This window comes from Podarcis gaigeae (assembly GCF_964106915.1).
Source record: "Podarcis gaigeae genome assembly, chromosome: 4".
Lineage (NCBI taxonomy): Eukaryota > Metazoa > Chordata > Lepidosauria > Squamata > Lacertidae > Podarcis > Podarcis gaigeae.
Window position 1 is genome coordinate 76,281,332 of NC_139677.1, and position 20,113 is coordinate 76,301,444.

General features: G+C 41.3%; 1 protein-coding gene across 3 annotated transcripts in view; it reads right to left on the bottom strand.

The window, feature by feature from the left end:
• LSAMP (limbic system associated membrane protein) overlaps positions 1-20,113 on the bottom strand; it is a 1,399,704-nt gene that overhangs the window by 131,197 nt on the left and 1,248,394 nt on the right. For all 3 annotated transcript variants that reach the window (XM_083737172.1, XM_083737171.1, XM_083737170.1), the window contains one exon: positions 18,893-19,018. In XM_083737172.1, the coding sequence (XP_083593298.1) occupies positions 18,893-19,018 (126 nt within the window). The remainder of the gene's footprint in view (positions 1-18,892; positions 19,019-20,113) is intronic.

Below are 20,113 nucleotides of genomic sequence, written 5' to 3' on the forward strand. Positions count from 1 at the left end.
AACCTAACCTCTACATTTTGCACAAGATGCAGCTTTCAGGACACATTACAGTAGTCAAATGGTGAGGTTGCCAACGTGTGAATCACTGTGGTCAAGATATTGCAGTACATGGCAGTAGGCTATGTGGTAGTGCATCACAGCAGAATTTATTTATTTGTTTGTTTGTTTGTTTGTTTGTTTATTTATTTCTGGAACATGCACCCTGCACCTTACCTGTTCCCAATGTAGCTTTATCAAGTCACATGGGAGAACAGCAACCTTATGATGACTTCATTGTTATTTACATAATGCAGCAACCTGGGTAGGAACTCTGCCTCAGGAAAGGCAGGATATAAATGTAATTTCAGCTTCCCATGGTATGCTGAAGCTAAGGTGGTCTGTGCAGGGACAGACTTTGGTAATATGACACTCTTAGAAAGAACAAATTTTGCTTCCCCCCATATTTCTTATTTTCACAATAATTCCTTTTGATTCAGTTGCTTTTTGTGGATCTTCTCAGCAGGTACTAGTTGTTGTTGTTGTTGTTAGCCCCCTTGACTCGGCGTCCTGTGCAGGGCAACCACCCACACCATCCGGAATCAGACACTGGTCTGTGTTTGGACAGCGACTGGATGGGTAACCGCCTGGGGATCACATGTATGATAATGAAATCAATGGCCGTAAATGAACTGTAGTTGTGACTGCACACTCAATGTATGAATTCTCTTCCTCTTGGTAAACCTTCTGTGCTGCTCGAGGGGCTTTTCTGGTCCTTGAACCTCTGAATAATACAACTTCTGCATATAAAACATTCTGGTATCTCTTCCTCTTTGAGATAGAAAGCAGCCTAGAGATGAAAATACGCTTGCACTCAAGCTGTATTTTTCATAATTATGCATCTTCAGGGTTTCATAACGACCAATTTAATCACTTTTGCTGTTTAGAGGGCCATAACAGCCAATCACGATAATGGCTTTGGTATTTGGTAGGAACCATTTAACGCCCAAGAGCTCTTGTTCTGAGTCACTTGATGCCACTTAAGTTTGATAGACAGCCTCTCATTAGCACAAGTTGCAAAACCTCCAGCACAAAGCTCATTCCTTTAAAACAAACTCCATTCATTGATCCCAGAAGTCTCCAAGGAAATCATTAACCTGGCCTTGGCGTGTGTATGCATGTGTTTGTCTGTGTGTGAGAGAGAGTGAGTGAAAGAAAGATCAGCACCCAATCAGGATTTGTTTCCATTGATTTTCCTCCATGAATGTTTTTATTCTCTGTTACGCATTCACTAGATGCATGCAGTGGGAGGGCGTAACAAGTGAATAGGGCTTTAGTACTTCCAAAGGGAACCAAGTGAGATCATGGCTGTGGTAGCATTCAAACACAAGGCTTCTCAGCTTAATCTCTGCCATTTCCACTAGTGTTTTCCTATCTGCCCTTATGACAGAGAACCTAATGTGGAGAAAAGAGCCTATAGAAAATGAAATATTCAGATGTGAAAGTGGAGAGCTTTGTAGAGGACTACAATAGTCCTGGTTCTCAATCCATCCTGGGATGCAATACATTCTGGGATGTGGTTGGAATCAGTATGCTGGCTCACAATGTGATCCAATAGATCCAAGAAGACTTGGTGTCTTCTTATGCTTCAATATCACCAAGTGCATAGCAAGTAACAGTTAGCCACAAATAAACAAAGCATGATATCTGAACTGATTCCTGAGTCATGAGTGTCTCTCAAAGAACCTAGAGATGGGTGAATCTGTCAATTTCAGTTTCCACCAGTTTCTCATTTTTTGTCCAATCTTAAATTCAGTTCTTCACATTTTCAAATCAGCTTGTGGTATTTATTTTTTTTAAAGTCCTCATGGAAATCATCAGCAATATAGTGCAAATGTCTTCAAATATACACATTTTTGTATTCCATTTTGCCCTATGAACACATTTTTTCAAATCAATTTTCCCTAATAGAATACAGTTTTGTATTGTGCATATACCGGTATATATATATATAATTTTCTATGTGCACTTTAACCTAGCATATACATTTTTGTACATATTAACATATTACTTGGCTGGATAATGACATTTGGAGAAGAACAAATTTTGAAGGATGGTTGAGCTTTGGTTTGACCATTGTTTCAGAAAGTGCGAATTAGGTTGGGTTCACCATTAAATGTGAACTTGAATTGAATTTTCTCCCCCAACCCTGAAAGAACCATACAAAAGGAATGCTACTAGCAACATACAGGATAAGGCAGCCTTTGCCAACCTGATGTTTCCAGCTGTTTTGAACTATAACTCCCAGCCAGCATAGTTGTGTAAGCTGGGACTGTAATTCAAAACACGTGGTTGGCATCAGGCTGGCAAAAGTTAGTATGAGGTATTCATTATCACACTTTACCCTTATATAATAACAAGTTCAGAATTTGATGCTGCATACATTTGTTTGGCTCTAATAAATACCAATTCCCTAGCCACATCCTAAAAGAACACTCTTTTGTTTGTATTCTTCACTTCCCTGACCCTTGGGGAAATAACTCCTATGACAGATAATTAAGAAGCTCCCTTGATGATAGCTGCTCACTATTTTCCCCCTCCTTCCCTTAATTACATTTGTATTGTACCCAGGCTGTTTGGATCTTCCAGTTTGGTTCAGATACCTCCTCTCTGTATCTGTGACTTGTCTACTGTTCTCTTAAAATTGCTCAAGTCCCAGAGCAGATGTAGCATGAGTCAGCCCAATACCTTTTTCCTGCCTGAGGCAGAGCAGCAAACTGCAGCTGCTTCAAGTGAAGGTGTACAGAACCTAAGGCCGGCCAAGTTGTTTCGGCTCCCAAAGCAGAAAATTCCACAAGCGTCTCTTCCCTCCCTGGCATTGAAAATACAATAAAAAATAAATTAAAACAGCAAACAAATTTCTGCCTTTTCATGGCACCCAGGCTGTGCACACACTCCTGCTTACTCTACATCTGGTGACCTCCCACCACTAGCTTTGGAATTATAGTACACATGACAAGAGCCACAATCCACATCTATCCTGCTGTTTCTTATGAAATACACTACTGCATTTCGATGCCTTTCCCCCCAAGCCAGCTTGGATCCCAATTGTGAAAAAGGATTACTTAGCAATGTTTTAAGTAATGTGCACCGAGGATGCAAAATCTGTTGCCTTAGGCAATGCCTTCACTCTGGCTAATGGTAGGACCAACCAACCCTGTTCATTGCAATGGCATTTGAGAGCATCAGTGAATATTGAAACCTGTGTTCCAATTTTCATCCAAGCAATACCTATATCCAAACATAGGATATGTCAAAAACTGATTTTGTAGCTCTTCTTAATAGGTAATACTTTGTTTAAGGCTAAAAGATGTGGAATTTTTTTCTCTCTCAATATGATTGCCACACTTAAAAAAACTAAGACAGTAATAGAAAGGCAGTCTTCAGTGTGAAGCAACTTTTAAACGACTACATCACTGCTGTGGTTATTCTACCAGAAGGTTATAATTATATCACAAAACGTACTTCAGATTATGAGTCACTTACCTATATCCATGCTGCAATTTTATTTTATCAGAATACCAGAAAATTCATAGCTATTAGAATCTGCTTCCTACAACTCTGTCTTGGGGGAATAGAGGCCCATGGAGATTAAAACCAGTTGTTTGTATTGTTATGAATTTGTGTGCCAGACTCCGCTAATCCCTGGATCCAGCAAGTGTCAGAATTTAATCAAGGCTTCTAATTTTTGGAATAGTCAGACTAACCTCCTGGTGAGGTGTAAGGAGAACAAAGGAAGGTGCTCTGTGGGATATGGCTAATGGGTGGGCAATTCACAGACAGAGAGAAGGACAAAACCAGAGTTTAGAGTTGTGATATGACCTAGACGTAAAGCAGCAAGCTGGAGAGAGAGAGTCAGAACAGAGTTTGAGTGCAGTGTCTGAGTTCTGTTTGAAACCAAGGCTGTGGCTATGGCAGAAACAAGACCTTTTAAGGGTGTCAGTGCTGTGAACCTGTCCTTTGTAGGCTCTGGTTGTATCTATATGTAAATAAACCACATATCCTGCACAGTATCCACTGTGCCTCATTCCCAAAAGGAAACATGAACCCTGGGTAAGTGCCTACAAGCCCTGGAATCTCGCTCGGAAATTGGGGTGGTGTGCAATAATTTAAAAGTATGAGTATAAGAAGAGACTTTCTGGATCAGGCTAATAGCCCACCCAGCATCCTGTTTTCACAGGTGCCCATGGGAAACCTGCAAGCAGGATTCAAGTGCAACATCACTCTCTCCTGTGGTTTCCAGCAACTGATATTCAGAAGCATTACTGCTTCCAACTGTGGAGGCAGATTATAGCCATCATGGCTGGTAGACTTTGATAGCCTTATCCTCCATGAATTTATCAAAACCTCTTTGAAAGTCTGTTGGGCCATACATAACTATGCAATATTGTGTATAAGACAATATTATTTCCTTAGAAATTTGCCCCCCACCAAAAAAAAAAAAAAAGCTCAACAACTCTGGGCAATCTCCCCCCCAAAAAAATTAAACAACTTTGTGCAATTCCCCCCACCCCATTTTTTATGTTGCGGTCCAAAAAATAGGGGTTGTCTTATATATGGGGTCATGTTATACATGGAACAATACAATATCTGTCCTGAATCTTCCAACATTCAGCTTCATTGGATGTTCTCAAATTATGAGGAAGAAAAAAATCTCCATCCATTTTCTCCATGCCATGCCATCCATTTCAGATTCCTCACCACTACTGCATGTCCTGTCTAGTTCACATAGTTTGTGTTAGGCATCCAGGTTGTTGTGTGGGCAACAGAAGGCTGTGTCAAAGATTCTGATCTGTTGATTGTATGCTCCTAGATTTGGCCTGAGAGTTGCTTCCCCAATGGCATGTGAAAGCTGAGTGCTAGGGTGGATTCCTTAGCTATCTTGGCTATAGACAAAAGGTCTATACTCCTGTCTGTGGTCTTCCTTTTCCTGATTGATGTGGATAAGCAGTATGAATGCAGTCTTATCTCCTGGTTGTCAAAAGACCTCTTGTGCTCATTCATTGACCTTTCCTTTGCTGAGAGTTAGAGATGAAGAAGGAATTTGTTTGGTGCCCTTAAGATACTAGAACTCCCAATTGGATTTCACACGTCTCCAGATTTTGTAATGCAGTTTTGATGCATGGAAATATGGATTTTATGGTTTAAATGTGTACAAAATATCTATTTTATGGGAAAGCACACTGAAAAGCATTGGAAAATATCAATTTTGGGGAAGTGTATATAAGCATGAATACAAATAATGCTTACATTTTTAATATATGCTTTGTAATTTCTTTTTTAAAAATTCTTTTTATTAAAGGTTTTCTTCAGCAACAAAAGTTTTCAATTCACAAAGTTCTTTCTAAAGATCAGTTACATTCAACGTGAGACACTACTGTTATAGGCAGTATGAGGTTGGGGGAGAAGAAAGGTGGTGCGAGAGAGCGGGGGAGGGGGAGAAGAAGGGGGATAGTAAACTTCCATTCTTTTACATAGTGTATGTGATGGGCTTTTGTGTCAGAATTGCATGGATAGGTTCTCCATCTATAATTTTTTTTAGTTTTCATTGGCATTGAGAGAGTTTGGGGAGACCAGGGCATGGTTGGTTGCATTCTGTTGATGGCAGTGAGTTTTATTTGTGTGTGAGAGAGGGAGGGGTTAAAAGCAACTCCAGAACTGGTCCTATTATATATTTTACAAGCCAACAATACACATTCACACTACAAAGAACCCATAAGTCACCTGATCTAAGCAGCTAGGAGCATCATAACTAGACACTGGAGGGACCTGTCAGGAGTGAACATAGACCACTGGTACCAAGCTGTATAGGAAACATTCCCAACTAGAATAGCTAACCAAATCAAAATTAGCATGGGGACAAACAAAAGAGGATGCCTTCACCCCGGTGTGGCTCCCCTTTACTACGTACGCAGCCCAACAAAACAACAACATAACCCTCCCTATGACAGCATGCAAAGCAATATGGCTAATTTCATATATTCTTTTAAAAAGTCCATGCAAAACAGGATGGAGCAGATGGTAGACTGAATGCCAATGAAAATGAAATGGGACAGAATTAGGCTGTTCTCTCTACCCCTAATAACTATCTTCTTTGCACTTTGAACTTTATTCCTATCCTTGCTGCTCCATCAGTCACCTTTTTTATTCATCTGCTACAGATGGATTTCCCAGCATTGACCCACCGGCTTGAAATGACATGTCCATCTGCTTTATCCATCTTACATCTCATTTATCTCTGGGTAGATGCCTTTGGCTTGAGTTAGGACTATTCCTCCTGTTTAGACTCTCTAGTTGGATTGGAAGGAAAAGAAAAGAAAAGAAAATCCCATGCACTGGTCTGCATTTACATCGGCAGACAACAGCAATGCTCTGGACCTCCATAAGTATTTGATAAGGGATAAGCAGAAGGCACATACTGTGATGTGCTGAACACAAAGCTTTCTTATCATCCAATGCATCTGTTTGCTTTTCTTCCTTCTTGTCTGAACTTCTAGCTTGCCTGCCTTTCCTTGGCTTGTGTCCCAGGCAGAAAACTCAGGACAAGGAATTGATTTTTGTCAAGCGCCCAGAAAAACAAATACAGAAGAGGTGAGAGTCTTGCCTCCAGGACCCCTTTGCCTTTCCTGACTACTCTCCCATGAATCTGCTCAATAGCAGAATAATTGAAATCACTCTTGATCAATAGATTAGCCTTTCCAAGGTCCCCATTACCTGTATTAACAACGGCTCTTAAGTGTGCTGCTCCCTATGAATGCTGTGGCCAAAATGAACTTTTTTCAGCTCCTGTGTTCCTGGCCTTTAATCCTCTGAGGTGGCAAATCTGCCTCTGGGCTTGAGATTAGAAAAGGGGCTTCACATGATTAAATAATTCTGCATATGCAGAAAATAAGAATAAAAAATCCTCCCACATAGACTATAGCTCTTAACCTTGGCATCCAGTTTTCTATATGAATAGAGAGGTGTTTTCTTTGTTTTTTAATGCAGAGCCTGAAGTGGTACAGGCCCTCCCATCAGATGTCAGAGAGAAAAAGAACTACCAAACTTTTAGAAGACATCTGAAGGCAGCTCTCTTTAGGGAAGCTTTTAATGTTTAATAGGTTATTGCATTTTAGTGTTTTGTTGGAAGCCGCCCAGAGTGGCTGGGGAATAAATAATATATTGTTGTTGTTGTTGTTGTTATTAAATGTCAGTGAGAACTAGGCTTTTAACATAAGGCATGTCCACACAACAAAATGGTGTTCACATGGAGACGGGAGGGATTGAGACCATCATTCCCACCCCCTTGTTGGAAGTGCAACAGCAGAGATCATTCAATATGCTTCAGCAGGAGGTTGATGCCCTCCCCGTACCAGGTGGACAGAGCTAGAGCAAGTGTGGGGAACCAGTGACCACTCAGCCAGCGTTGGACTCCAACTCCCATCCACCCCAGGCAGCATGGCCAATGGCTAGGGAATTGTGGTCCAGCAAATATCTGGAGGGTCATATGTTCTCCACCCTTGTGCAAGAGGAACTGCATAGGACAGAGCCACAGAAGGTGCATTTCACTACTAACATCTAGAAGAGCCATAATAAGTGAATTTCTTGGGGCTCTGGTGGAAGCTGATAGAAACAGGAGCATCTAGCACTGGTGGGACAGAGATGGCCAAACATTGATGTGAACCCTCTTTGGGTGCTGCTGCCGCCAGACAGACATATTTTCAAAGAGCAGAGAAACTTGAAAGTTATTCTGATATATTCTTTCTATGCCCCCATCCAAACCACCGCAGTTGGAAGTAAAAATGTGAGTCTGGTAAATTCCCCGGTTGGATGCTAGCACTGTCACTCAAAGAACTACAACCCTTTCTCTGTTTTCCTCCATCTCTCTGCTGTCATTTCCCATTAATTACAGTGGTACCTCGGGTTAAGTACTTAATTTGTTCTGGAGGTCTGTTCTTAACCTGAAACTGTTCTTAACCTGAAGCACCACATTAGCTAATAGGGCCTCCTGCTGCTGCCGTGCCACCGGAGCACGATTTCTGTTCTCATCCTGAAGCAAATTCTTAACCTGAGGTTATATTTCTGGGTTAGTGGAGTCTGTAACCTGAAGCGTATGTAACCTGAAGCGTATGTAACCCGAGGTACCACTGTAATGGAAAACATGCCATTTCCTCTGAACATGCTACTTGGGTTAGTTGCTTGGGCCATCTAATACTATCTTGCTCTGCAAGTGCCTTCCCAGCATGCACCACACCAAGGGCCGGATTGTGATCTAATATATCTGATTTATATGCCTCATAACCCCAGACCCATTTCTGTAAATGTATCATTTGTTGATGTTATGCTTTATGGTAATGGCCTCCAGAATTGTTTATTGGCATATCTGGGGTCTGCAGTTTTATTCCTTTTACCAAACAGTCTTGCAGAATCATTCAATAAGCCAGACCTGCTGAAATAGCTAACTCATACGGACTTTGCCCCGTGTAAAAAAAGGTTGTGCGAATGAGCCCGAAATCGAACAGGCATGAAGCGATTTTCTGATCAAGGTCTCAGTAACAGAAACAAAAGCGCAGTTCATCTCTCTGGGCTCCTGCAAGCTGCCCTATGTGACAAATAAAGTTCTATTTCTCATTAGTTTCATATAACAGACTGTAGCATCCCGAAATGAGGGCATATTTAAGAGCACAGTTTAGAGAGGGATTGGGAAGCCTGTGAGTCATAAATCAGAACACTGCCTTAGTTCTCCAATAGGAAGGGAATTAATCTTTCTGTCTTTCCTCTCCTTCTGCACCTCAGAGACTTCAGAGTCCAGCTCAATTATTTCTGAATCCTGTATGTGTTTCAACAAAAAAAAACCTTCCTGCCAGCATGTTTTCTAGCCAACATCGAACCTAGCAGGCAAATGTTGAGTCGCTTTTCGACTCAGGGTGCTGCTGCTCATGGTAATGGGGAGAACTTGCAAGGGAGAAGCATACAGAAGCTTTCAAGGACTTCCTGGGTACCGTCAGGAAGGCATGCATAGGGGTCTTTGCCAGGGCAAGGCTGAAAGTGCCTTTTCTGTTGCTGGGAAGGGTGTGGGAGGGGGAGCCCTAGAAAGAACTACCGGTAGTCCCTGCTTTGATACAGGGAAAACGAATCAGAGACTCAGGAGGGGGAAAATGAACTAAAAATGAGATGAAATAATTAGAAAAAACCCCCTCTTTTTAAGAAAGCACGCCTGAGGCCGCTATCCTAAACTTTTCCTTCTTATTATAACAACTCATCTTCCGCTACCTGCTGAGAAAAGAAAGCCTGCCAGGTTCAAGCAGAAGAGGATACATGTTACGGATATGGGAGGGAAGGAAGTCTCTCCATTTCATTTTTATGGGAAGCCCGTTGAATTATGCTTAAATTGGAGCAGTTAAATACAGAGGACACATTTTCCTTTCTTAATTTGCCCCCTACTTCTTTATATAGCATATATGAATGTGTTTTATATTCGTTGTAAAAAAATCTTGGCCATAAGAGAGGGTACTAGCATAGGATCTGTTACCCTAAACATACAAAACACTGCTGAAGAAGTGGATATTTTATATGCCTTTATAATTGCTTCGGTTGGCAGGCAAAAGAGGATGTCATCTCAGTACATGCTATCACTCCTTTGTGGTTGCATGCACACTTTTTATAATAGAATCAATGGAGTATGAGTGCTTGATTTTCTACCTAGTCCACACACAAACTAGATTTATTGCTCTTTTTTTTTACCCCGGAAAAGCACTTACTGAGAAACTAGTTTCATTCTGAAAATACAAGCTCATTGCAGATTTATTATGCAGTACCCTGCAATGTGTCCATCAGAAAACAGACATAGGTGGCCCCAGCAATGGGAGCTGTATGCACACCTGCCCAGTTGTGGGTGGGCATACACCAAGAGCACAATCACCACTTCCTTCTTCCTTCATCTGAGGCATGTGCAGGAAGGGAAAAACTGTGAGTAACTTAAACATGGGGAGTGTTTTCAAATGCATAACAACTAACCACACCCACCCTTGTGGACAACAGGCTCTGCAATCAAACTTTATTGAAAGCAGCATATTGAAGACATGAATGAACGATTCCAGGTTGAGAAAACTACTTTTTTGAACTACAGATGAGTATGTGTTTACGCAGCCTCCGTGTGTGTATGTTGATGCATATGTGCATTTGGTAAGTAGAATTGGAGAGGCTGTCCCCATGCTCAACCTACAAAGATTCAGTGTTCTGTTTGCACTAAACCAATACACATGCAATGTGCATGCATGGAGCCTCTAAAATAAAGCAGGGTGCCCAAATAGGCAGATGAGCCTACATGTGCATAATCTGTACATGCATTTGTACAGACAGCACATTGAACACGTGTAAGTGAGGAACCAGGCTTCTTGCCTGCCCCTATGCCTATTTAGTAGTCACACGTTGCACGTTCTCAAAGGTCCCTAGTCCCTCAGTTTGCAAAAGGCTGTTCTTACTGTGTAATTCAAAGTCCCCGCTGGAGAATCTAGTGCCAGTATTTTTGTACCATGCATGAAGGTTAGCTAGTCCCACAATTCGGGTGAATGAATGATGTCTTCCTGGGCAGATATCCATTGATAGAGAGAGCTTTTTGTCTCTAATCACATGGTTCTGGATAAACCAACCGGCACAGCAGGAGCAGAAGTGAAAGGATTCAGAGCAGCTAGGAAGAAAACCAGGAGGAGACCAGAGTAATTGCCTGTGCAAGCAGCCCTGACCTTCCGACACCACAGATTTGAACTACAGTTAAAATAAGTATCGGAGAAGACTGAGCACTTGCTAACCAAATTTTCATTATTCCTGCTATAGTTTTTTCACTGTAAAGAGAGGTTTCGAGGATACTAGTTAGGCTTGTTTTCTCTCTTTAAAAATATACAAAAACCTTTAGAATGAAAATACATAATCATGGACAGTACAATCCCATCACAGATGCTACATAGTATCCCTCCTGTGACGGAGTGGGGGTGGGGTGGGGGTCATCTTCAAGAACTATTTAGAAGTGGTGATGAATGCATGAGGGCTGACCCTTTTAAAAAACTTTAAGGACATCTCTCATCCCAATTATGTGAATGCAATTATAATTAAGATAGGATATTTGCTTTTAAAAACAGACATTGACAGGGCAGTAATTAAATGTTTTGCTCCATTTCTTTTCTTCTGTTTTCTTATTTATGGAAGCTTTTAAATTTACTTCATAAATTCATCTCGTCTCAAAATAAATTATGCATTTATCTAAGAAATTTTTATTTGTTTTTGAAAAAGTGCACAAACTCCATGCTTTGTTGTTAAAAAAACACACGAGGAAGTTTTAAATTTCTATATAATGTGTATAAATTTTGCCCCATACCCCAATAATGAAGCCTTTTGCATGTGCACCCTGCATTTTTTAAATCCATGTCTAGCCACAAGGGTCAGAAACTTGTTTTTAATTAGTATTTTTTTAATTGAAGCGGATTTCCACAAGGGTTCTTATTAAATATTGTGTGACTCATTTAACAATGTATCAGCTATATACGGAGTTGCCTATGGACTATCAGTCATCAAGCTGAATGAATATTATACATGTGATGTGTATCACCAGGGATTTTATAGTCTTTAGTGATGGGAAAGGGTCACACTGTTTGCAAGCATATTCAGTGTCTCAAAAGGAGAAGAAAAACAACAACACACCTGCGTTGTAGGCTTACGTCCTATTAAACAATACTGAAACCAGTGGGTTTAAACAACCCATAACTTAGTTAGGAACAAATGCTCTGCACAAATAGGATCTCTGGTTCAACCCTGACACAGACCGCTCTCCCTACCAGGCGTCAAATGCATACCCTTACCAAGGGAATGTCTGTAAAAACAATTCAAAAGACGTGACAATCAATGTAATCTGAAAAGCACTAGCCACTATGATAAAGACCATCAATATAAAACCATAATATCCACGCTTACTGAGAGATATACTGAGAAATATAACTGTATCATCAAGCAAAAGATATAGGAAATACCCCTTGTTGCCTTCTATAAATGCACAGCATACAAGTGCATCTAACCCAATGCAACAAAAAATAAAACCTATGTATGCTCCTTATCGATGCCTGCTGGTAAAATCCCTCATGCTGTAGCTCATCAAACCATACTGAAATGTGTGTTACCCAACAGGGCATATAGACCCTGCCTGATGCTTTGAAGGTTGACTGACAGAGTACTGTCAGAATATGGGATGAAGAAGAGTTTGGATTTGATATCCTGCTTTATCACTACCCTAAGGAGTCTCAAAGCGGCTAACATTCTCCTTTCCCTTCCTCTGTGAGGTGAGTGGGGCTGAGAGACATCAGAGAAGTGTGACTAGCCCAAGGTCACCCAGCAGGTGCATGTGGAGGAGCGGAGACACGAACCCGGTTCCCCGGATTATGAGACTAGCGCTCTTAACCACTACACTACACTACACTGGATATTAGTACCATATCTACAAAACTGCACACCAGATTACAGTGGCTGCATTTAAGGCTCAGGTATACTTAACAGTTTCATCTGGTCCCAAAAGCAGCTCTATGAGTTGAGGCAACTTTGTCAGAGGCAACTCATTACCAACCATGATTAAAGAGCTTGTGAAGAGAGGACTTTGAGCAAAGGCATCACCATCAAGTATGTGGAAGCAAATTAACAACATCAAATTACTAGGAAAAGGCAGGGATAAGCAGCGCCACTTGAAACAGCTGGACAAAGTCAGAAATGGATTCTTTCAACTCTGTAGTCTATGCTGGATCTTTGCATTGCCCGGGGACATCTCAGGTTAATACTAAGCCTTGTGGGGGAGTCCAGTATATGGGAAAGCATAACTTTTAGTTTTCTCTGAATGCAATGTAAAGTCGAAGAACTGATAGAGATTATTTTTTCCCCTCTGCAAGAGCAAAAAAGAAAAAGAGACAAGCCCCCTCAAGCTACTTTTGTCCCAGTGAATTGAATTGCCTAATCGAAGTGTCATATTGAGTTCTGAACACTCACAGCCTCAAATGCTGTGCTAAACTCAAACTATAGATAACTAGAGTAACCCTTTTTCAATGAAGGTGCCCTGAATTTCTCTTTGCTTTTACAGATGACTCATTACCTGCAAATACAAGATTTGGCCTGGACTGGACCATAACTCTTAACACATTAGAGGAGAATTTATTGTTTCTTCAGTGGACCCAATGGACCCAAAAAGAATAAATGCTGAATAAAAGTTTAGGTTTTCTTCCCAACAATCTGTTTATGGAGCATTCACCCTAATTTATTTGCACAAAGTTTGGGAGGTTGTATTAAGTCCATTGTTTATTGAGCATACACACACACACACACACACACACACACACACACACCAGCATTGCTATGTGAATATGTATTTTATCTAGATGGGATTAAGGAATTATTACTGTTAAAAAAGAGATGGATCAAATATATTTGATAAGCCCAGTTTGATTTGCACTGAATTGCCTGTCCCAGACAGTTGGGTGCAGTATTTGTCCTACTACTGGTATTGCATGAAATGGAATTGGGAAAGTAAATAATGGGAATGGAATCTTCCAGCTAACTATTTTATTGTAGGTAAACATATGGAGTGGCTCTGATTTCTGTTATGGTTCATACATAGCATATGTATGACATTTTCACATTACTTCTCATGCTAATGAGCCTGAATGCCTCCCATGCTAGATATTGATATGGCCTTTATCTAGACATTTAATAGATTGCTTAGAACACTTTCTCACAGTATTTTGAATCTTCTTTGCACAAATGAGCATTTTCACCACAAGCCATTGCCTCATGCAGGAGAAGCGTCTGGTCACTAGCATGGGAACGGCCCAAACTAACTGTCACAGGGCCGTGGAACTACTTAGCTGACTTTCTGCTACAAATAGTGATTCAAGAAAGCACATAGGGAGCTAATTGGGGCAAATGCTGAACATGTCATCTTGGCCCAGCAACTTAGAAACTACTCCATTTAAAAACAAAAAGATAGGGAACTTGTAATGGAAGTGTCAATAAGTTGCAGAGCATGCAAATGCATAATGAAAATATAGGTGCAAATTAATAGCTGAGGAAACCCCATCTGTTAAACAATATTCACAATATATATCCAGTCACTTAGAAAGAGGTAACACTAGAATATGTGCACAGGAAGAATGAAGCTACTGTTGACAAAGCACCCCTTCTTATCCATAATTTGACTGTTGCAGTAAGAAATTGGATATGGTGCCAATTCTCTCCTCCCCCACAGCTAACTAAAAAAATTTCATACGGATTTAAGGTCATGATAGAACAACTTTTTGTTTGATCCATAGATTCATAGAAATGTACAGTTGGAAGGGACTCCAATGGTCATCTAGTCTAAATACCTGAAATGCAGGAATGCCTCAGGCAAAACAGTTTTTTTCCTATTAATTGAAGTTCAACTGAAGATAGAGGCATCTAATTATCTCCCCCCCAAAAAACCCCCCCAACAACCACTAGAAAGGAGCCTCAAATTTCACTCCCATATATTCTCAACATTCAGTGTTTTTTGTTTTTTTTTAACATTTCTGGCAGTGGTGTTGTCTTTCCTCAAACTTGTTGGCTCCTGAGCCCTGGCAAGTGGTGCCAGCTGCCCACCCTTATTACAAGACTGATCCACAGAGGAAAGGTCTGCCATTTGAGCTATAGAAATATTCACAGCTTGGTTAGCTTTGGTAATCACTGTGCCCAACTTGAAATCCCTGAATGTGCTATAAAAGGTGGTCATCCGAGCTTTGAAGCTCACCATCCCAGAATACGAAGAGGGCAATGACTGTGCTGAGTAGGTGCGGTTGTTTTTCTTCTCTGCTTGCTCATCCCAAACCAATCTGTTTACCGTACAAAAGTGGCAGAACAGTCATGAAGAATGAATCAGGGGCTGATGTCATTCTGAGAAATGGCATTTCAGCTTTCATTACCAGAATACCTCCCAGAATTAAAGCTGATTTGCATTGATATTTGCCATCTGAATTATTAAAGGGCTTCTTTCCCCATACCTCAGCTCCTCTCCCTTTACCCCAGGCTTCTGTGCTACAGTCGACAGCAACTGTGACAATTTAACCATCTCACCAGGGAGGAAGCCAGCTTGCTACAGGCAGCTTATGGGCTTAGAGGAACTGGTGGCTGATGTGAGGGGGAAAAAATGTCTGGTATATTTTGCATATCTGGTAAAAGAAAAGACAAGGGAGGAAAGCAATTCCCCCTACTTTTGTTGCGGGGGGAGGGATGTAAATATCCTTTACTTTCTCCTATCTATCTTCCAATTAATGGCAGTATAAAAGCACCATTTAGTATAGAAGTGAAGCACTGGGAGTCTCCTAATCATCTAGGGTTGAACTGTACTTTATAATTCTAAAAAGAAGCGATGAATTCTGCACCTTAGCTGTGTTTTTATTTTAAGTAGTCGGATGTTTTGTGAAGGGGCTGACTATCTGACATTCAGAGTTTGATCCTGATTTGGTGCTGGGACTTAAACTCACTGGAATTCTCTATAGTCCTGTTATTTTTATTTTGTTTTTATTATCCTTAGACATCAGTGCAATAAGCCACATGCTTCATTCACAGACCAGTTATAAAAGTCATTGCTAACATAGAATAACTAAATATTGGCAAGTGAGTTTGGCAGATAAGAAGGGGTGGTCATCCAGAAATATACAGAAATATTCCCAAGTAGAAAAAAGGGTTACTTTGCAGGAAACTTTAGAAATGATCAAGGCTCCAGGATAGATTTTCAAAGCAATGAGCATCCACTTAACTCCTGTAATACACACCAATGATCTGTACGCAATGTGGAATGACTTCCGCAGTAACATTAGAAGAGATGTCTGAATGTTGCAAGACTAATATTCCAAGGAGGAAGAAAATAAAATGCTGAGGGAGAGCAGCCCTTTGGAGCAAAATTAGGTCTTGGAAGTTAGCAGATTGCAAGCATATAACTTAATTAAGGGGGGTGGGAAACAGAACACATTTCCAATCATACCTCAGGAGCTGGCACAGTTGCACCTAGTACTGGCAACGGCAGAAGGGAACGGCTGGTTACTTCAGAATTCAGTGGAGGAAACATTCTCTCTGCCTTGCTTTGCTCACATTTCTTTCATTGGCTTGCTTCCCTTCTTCCGCCCCATTTATTCTTGGCAGCATTTCCCTCCCTTGCTTATTATATAGCTTGTTTCAATGGGATAGGACCAGGCCTTTTGGGTTATTATCATTTTGCTGCTGCTGCTGCTGCTGCTGCTGCTGCTGCTGCTGCTGCTGCTAATACTACTACTTCTGAAAGCCAGCGTAATGTAATGGATGGCTAGAGTGTCAGAGCAGGGCTGGGGAGACCCCAGTTTCAAGCCACCACTCAATCTTGAAATTCACAGGGTGATCTTGAGTCTGTCACTTTCTCTCCGCGTAACCTACTTCACACAGTTGTTGTGAGGGTTTAAAGGAGAGAACATACCATGCATGATGCCTTAATCTTGAACAAAAGGTGGGATAGAAATGTAACACTGTCACTAGTATTACTTAGGGGTAGTAGTAATGTTAGTAGCATTGGTAGGGGTAGTAGCACGAAGCTGCTTTATCTTGAGTTAAGCCACTGTTCCATCTCGTTCAGTACTATCTTCACGGATTGGCAGTGACTCTTCAGGGTTTTAGTCGGGGTCTCTCTGAGCGCTATTTGGAGATGTTGGGGATTAAAACTGGGACTTTCTACATGAGGACTGTAAATATATTAGTTGATTTCAAATGCTACTTTTCTAATATGTTTTATAGAGAATAATCTTTGCTTCATTCTTTGCTTTTTTGGTGGGTGTGTGTGTTTTTTTTTTTAGAGAGTAGAAAGGGCCCTTTAATAGTTGCAAGACAGGCAAAAGTACAACTGGTACAGTTTCTTCCTGCATGCATGCCATGCAAAATCAGAGAGGATTTCCCATAAACCCTGTTTACCTTAGTCCTATGTATAAACTGTAAGGTTGGCTCACAATTTGACAATCCCCCCTCCGATTTAAGGGTGACTAAACTAAAATTAATCTCCAACTTTTCCATTCCCATCCATTTCCCTCCTAATTTCCGATGCGTGCCTGCTGTTTAATTTCACAGTATTTCTTGCTCTGTAAATTTCTTCTATGACAGCATTAATCTCCTCTAACACCTTGGCTCATATTGTCAAATTTCTTATTCTTAGAAAGACAGAAGCCAGAAGACACAGTCTGGGTTTCATTTTGTGTTTTTTGCTAATCTGAATATGAGCGGAATCCATTTCTAAAGGAAATGGCACCTAAAGAGTGAATTGTGAGTCTGTCCGGGGTAATTGCTGAATTGAAATTGATTCTCTCCAACATCTGCTGGGATCATCAGCATTGATAACATGTGGGAGCTAGAGTAGGCACCGTCAGAAGTTGAATTTGCACATGTCTTTGCTACATTCTTTGAAAAATTGTAAATCTTCTTGGTAAAGCTTAATAGGATGCAAATATGTATGAAAATTACATTCCTTGAAGATGGAAGGAAATTACTGGTACAGGTCAAGGGGAAAAAACACCTTGTAATGTAAAAGACAGTTATTTACAAATGGGTTCATACTGTCCTAAAAAAAGAACATTTTGGAGAGTCAGACCTATAACTGACTATCGTTTACCTGAGAATTCAAAAGTAATTGTACTGGGGTTCAGCAAGGAACCTGTGGCCTTCCAGATATTGTTGGACTACAACTCCCCAGCCAGCATGCCATGCTCAATAGCTGAGGATGATGGGAGTTGTTGTCCAGCAACTTCTGGAGGAACATAGGTTCCCTATCTCTCATCTGTGGAAAATTTCACTGGGCACAGTTAGAATCTGCATTGCCATTTTATGATGAGGCTAAAATATGCCATATGTGGTTGTGTGTGGGTGGGTGGGTGGGTGTGGGTGTGGGTGTGGGTGTAATATACATGAAAACACTGTGGAATCATCTTGGGGTCACTCCACATTTTACATTTTTAGGTGTGCACATAAGGTTTTGTCTTGCTAAGCATCGTTCTGAAAACAGCTGATTGAAAACACATGCATCATACAGAAATATTCGTCAGAAACTGGCTGTGCCTTCACATAGAGTGCATATTTGATAATGAACCTGGTTTTGTTGCTGATTGATGTGTGATGCAGCACTTAGTCTGGAAGGCTTCAGTGTCAAGAAGCTCTTAGTATTGCCATAAGCATGTTCTTTTTCTGTCTAAGATAAATGCTAAAAGGATAAATAATCAGAAAGCAACCTCCCTCTTCTGATTGCCCTGTGGGTCAGGCTAATGACAGTGCCCTTTCCAAGACAACCAACATTAAAGTATCAAAGGAACAATTAAATGGTCAATGGGCCTGGCTGGTTTCTCACTCATTGAATTCCTACTAGCATCTCTTCTTTTGTAACACAAAACGGGGGGTGGGGGGTGGGGGGAGCCAACCTATCTGCAAAAATAGTCTATAGAGAGACTTAAGACTGCAGGTAAGAAATGACTATTGGCACCATACTAGAAGCCAATTTTGTGATTTTGAAAGGCTCACTTTGAACTCATTATTAGAAGGGCAAGGCCTTTTCACTTTGTCTGCGGCTAGTGATAGGTTCCCTTATTGCTATATTGTATTTGCAATGACAAAGACCACATCTATTAGATGAAAACAGCTGCTAGCAGCAAGTAGAATGTCCCAGTGTTGACTGGCACAGTATGATGTAGGAAAAAACCACCCATCAACACTTTGTTGATCCAATGAGCTTACCTTTTCCTGGCTGTTTTTACACTGAAACTTCCTCTGCTGGTGTGCAAAACAGGAAACAATAAGAAGCACATAGATATAGACCAAGGCTACCTACCTGTAGGGGTGAGGTGTCTCCAGGTGATAACAGGTTCAGGGCGCCCATTTGCCATACACACCAGGGTCACGTTACTGCCTTCATTCACAGTGACATCTGATGAGATGTTGGAGATCTTTGGTGGAACTACGGAAACAAAAAGGTTGGTTGGTTTTGGCTCAGCTTTTCAACTTCAGAGCAGCTCTACCCTATAGTTGGGTTACTGTGTGCCCTTCCTAATCCCCTCATTCTAAGAGTCAAGTAAAAATAACACGTTGAAGGCAAATATTCAGGTGCTACTCTCACTGATATACATTGCTGTTGTGCAACCCAACTCTCCGTACTCAGGAGTAAGCCCACTGCTTTTTTTTATTATTTACTATAACTCATTCCACAGGTGATCAGAATACCACAGAGTAGGGACAGGAAGAGGCAGAGAGTAAGTGACTGACACTTTTTAGCTTTGGACACTGAAGTCTTCAGGAACTACTTCAACAAAACTTAATGTATTCATTAATGATAAACCAAGACTGTGTTCAGTGGAGTTTGCTTTCTAATAAATCTGCATGGGAGTGCAGCCTTAGGGACAAATTGGAAGTTATGGCAGCAGCCCATATTTCAAACCTAGGTAAAGGGTAAAGGGACCCCTTGTGACAGACTCTGGGGTTGCAGCGCTCATCTCATCTTTATTGGCCGAGGGAGCCAGTGTACAGCTTCTGGGTCATGCAGCCAGCATGACTAAGCCACTTATGGCGAACCAGAGCAGCGCACGGAAACACAGTTACCTTCCCACCGGAGCGGTACCTATTTATCTACTTGCACTTTGACGTGCTTTCGAACTGCTAGGTTGGCAGGAGCAGGGACCGAGCAATGGGAGCTCACCCTGTCGAGGGGATTCGAACCGCTGACCTTCTGATCGGCAAGTCCTAGGCTCTGTGGTTTAACCCACAGTGCCACCCACGTCCCATTTCAAACTTAGGTAGCACCAAATAGCTGCAAAGGAGAGGAATGCTCTGCCTCAAGTGGATATACGCTGCACAGGAGAAACTGGATTCATAATATGCCTGCAGTTTTTTCCCAGCAGCTCATCTGGGCCAGCCACTTTAGCTTACTTCACTGTAGTCAGGTGGGGGAAGCATAGGAAGCTGTTTTGTACCATGTCAGACCATCTAGATCAGTGTAGTCCACACTGGATAGCAGCAGCTCTTTGGGATTTGAGATAGGAGACATTCCCAGTCCTGT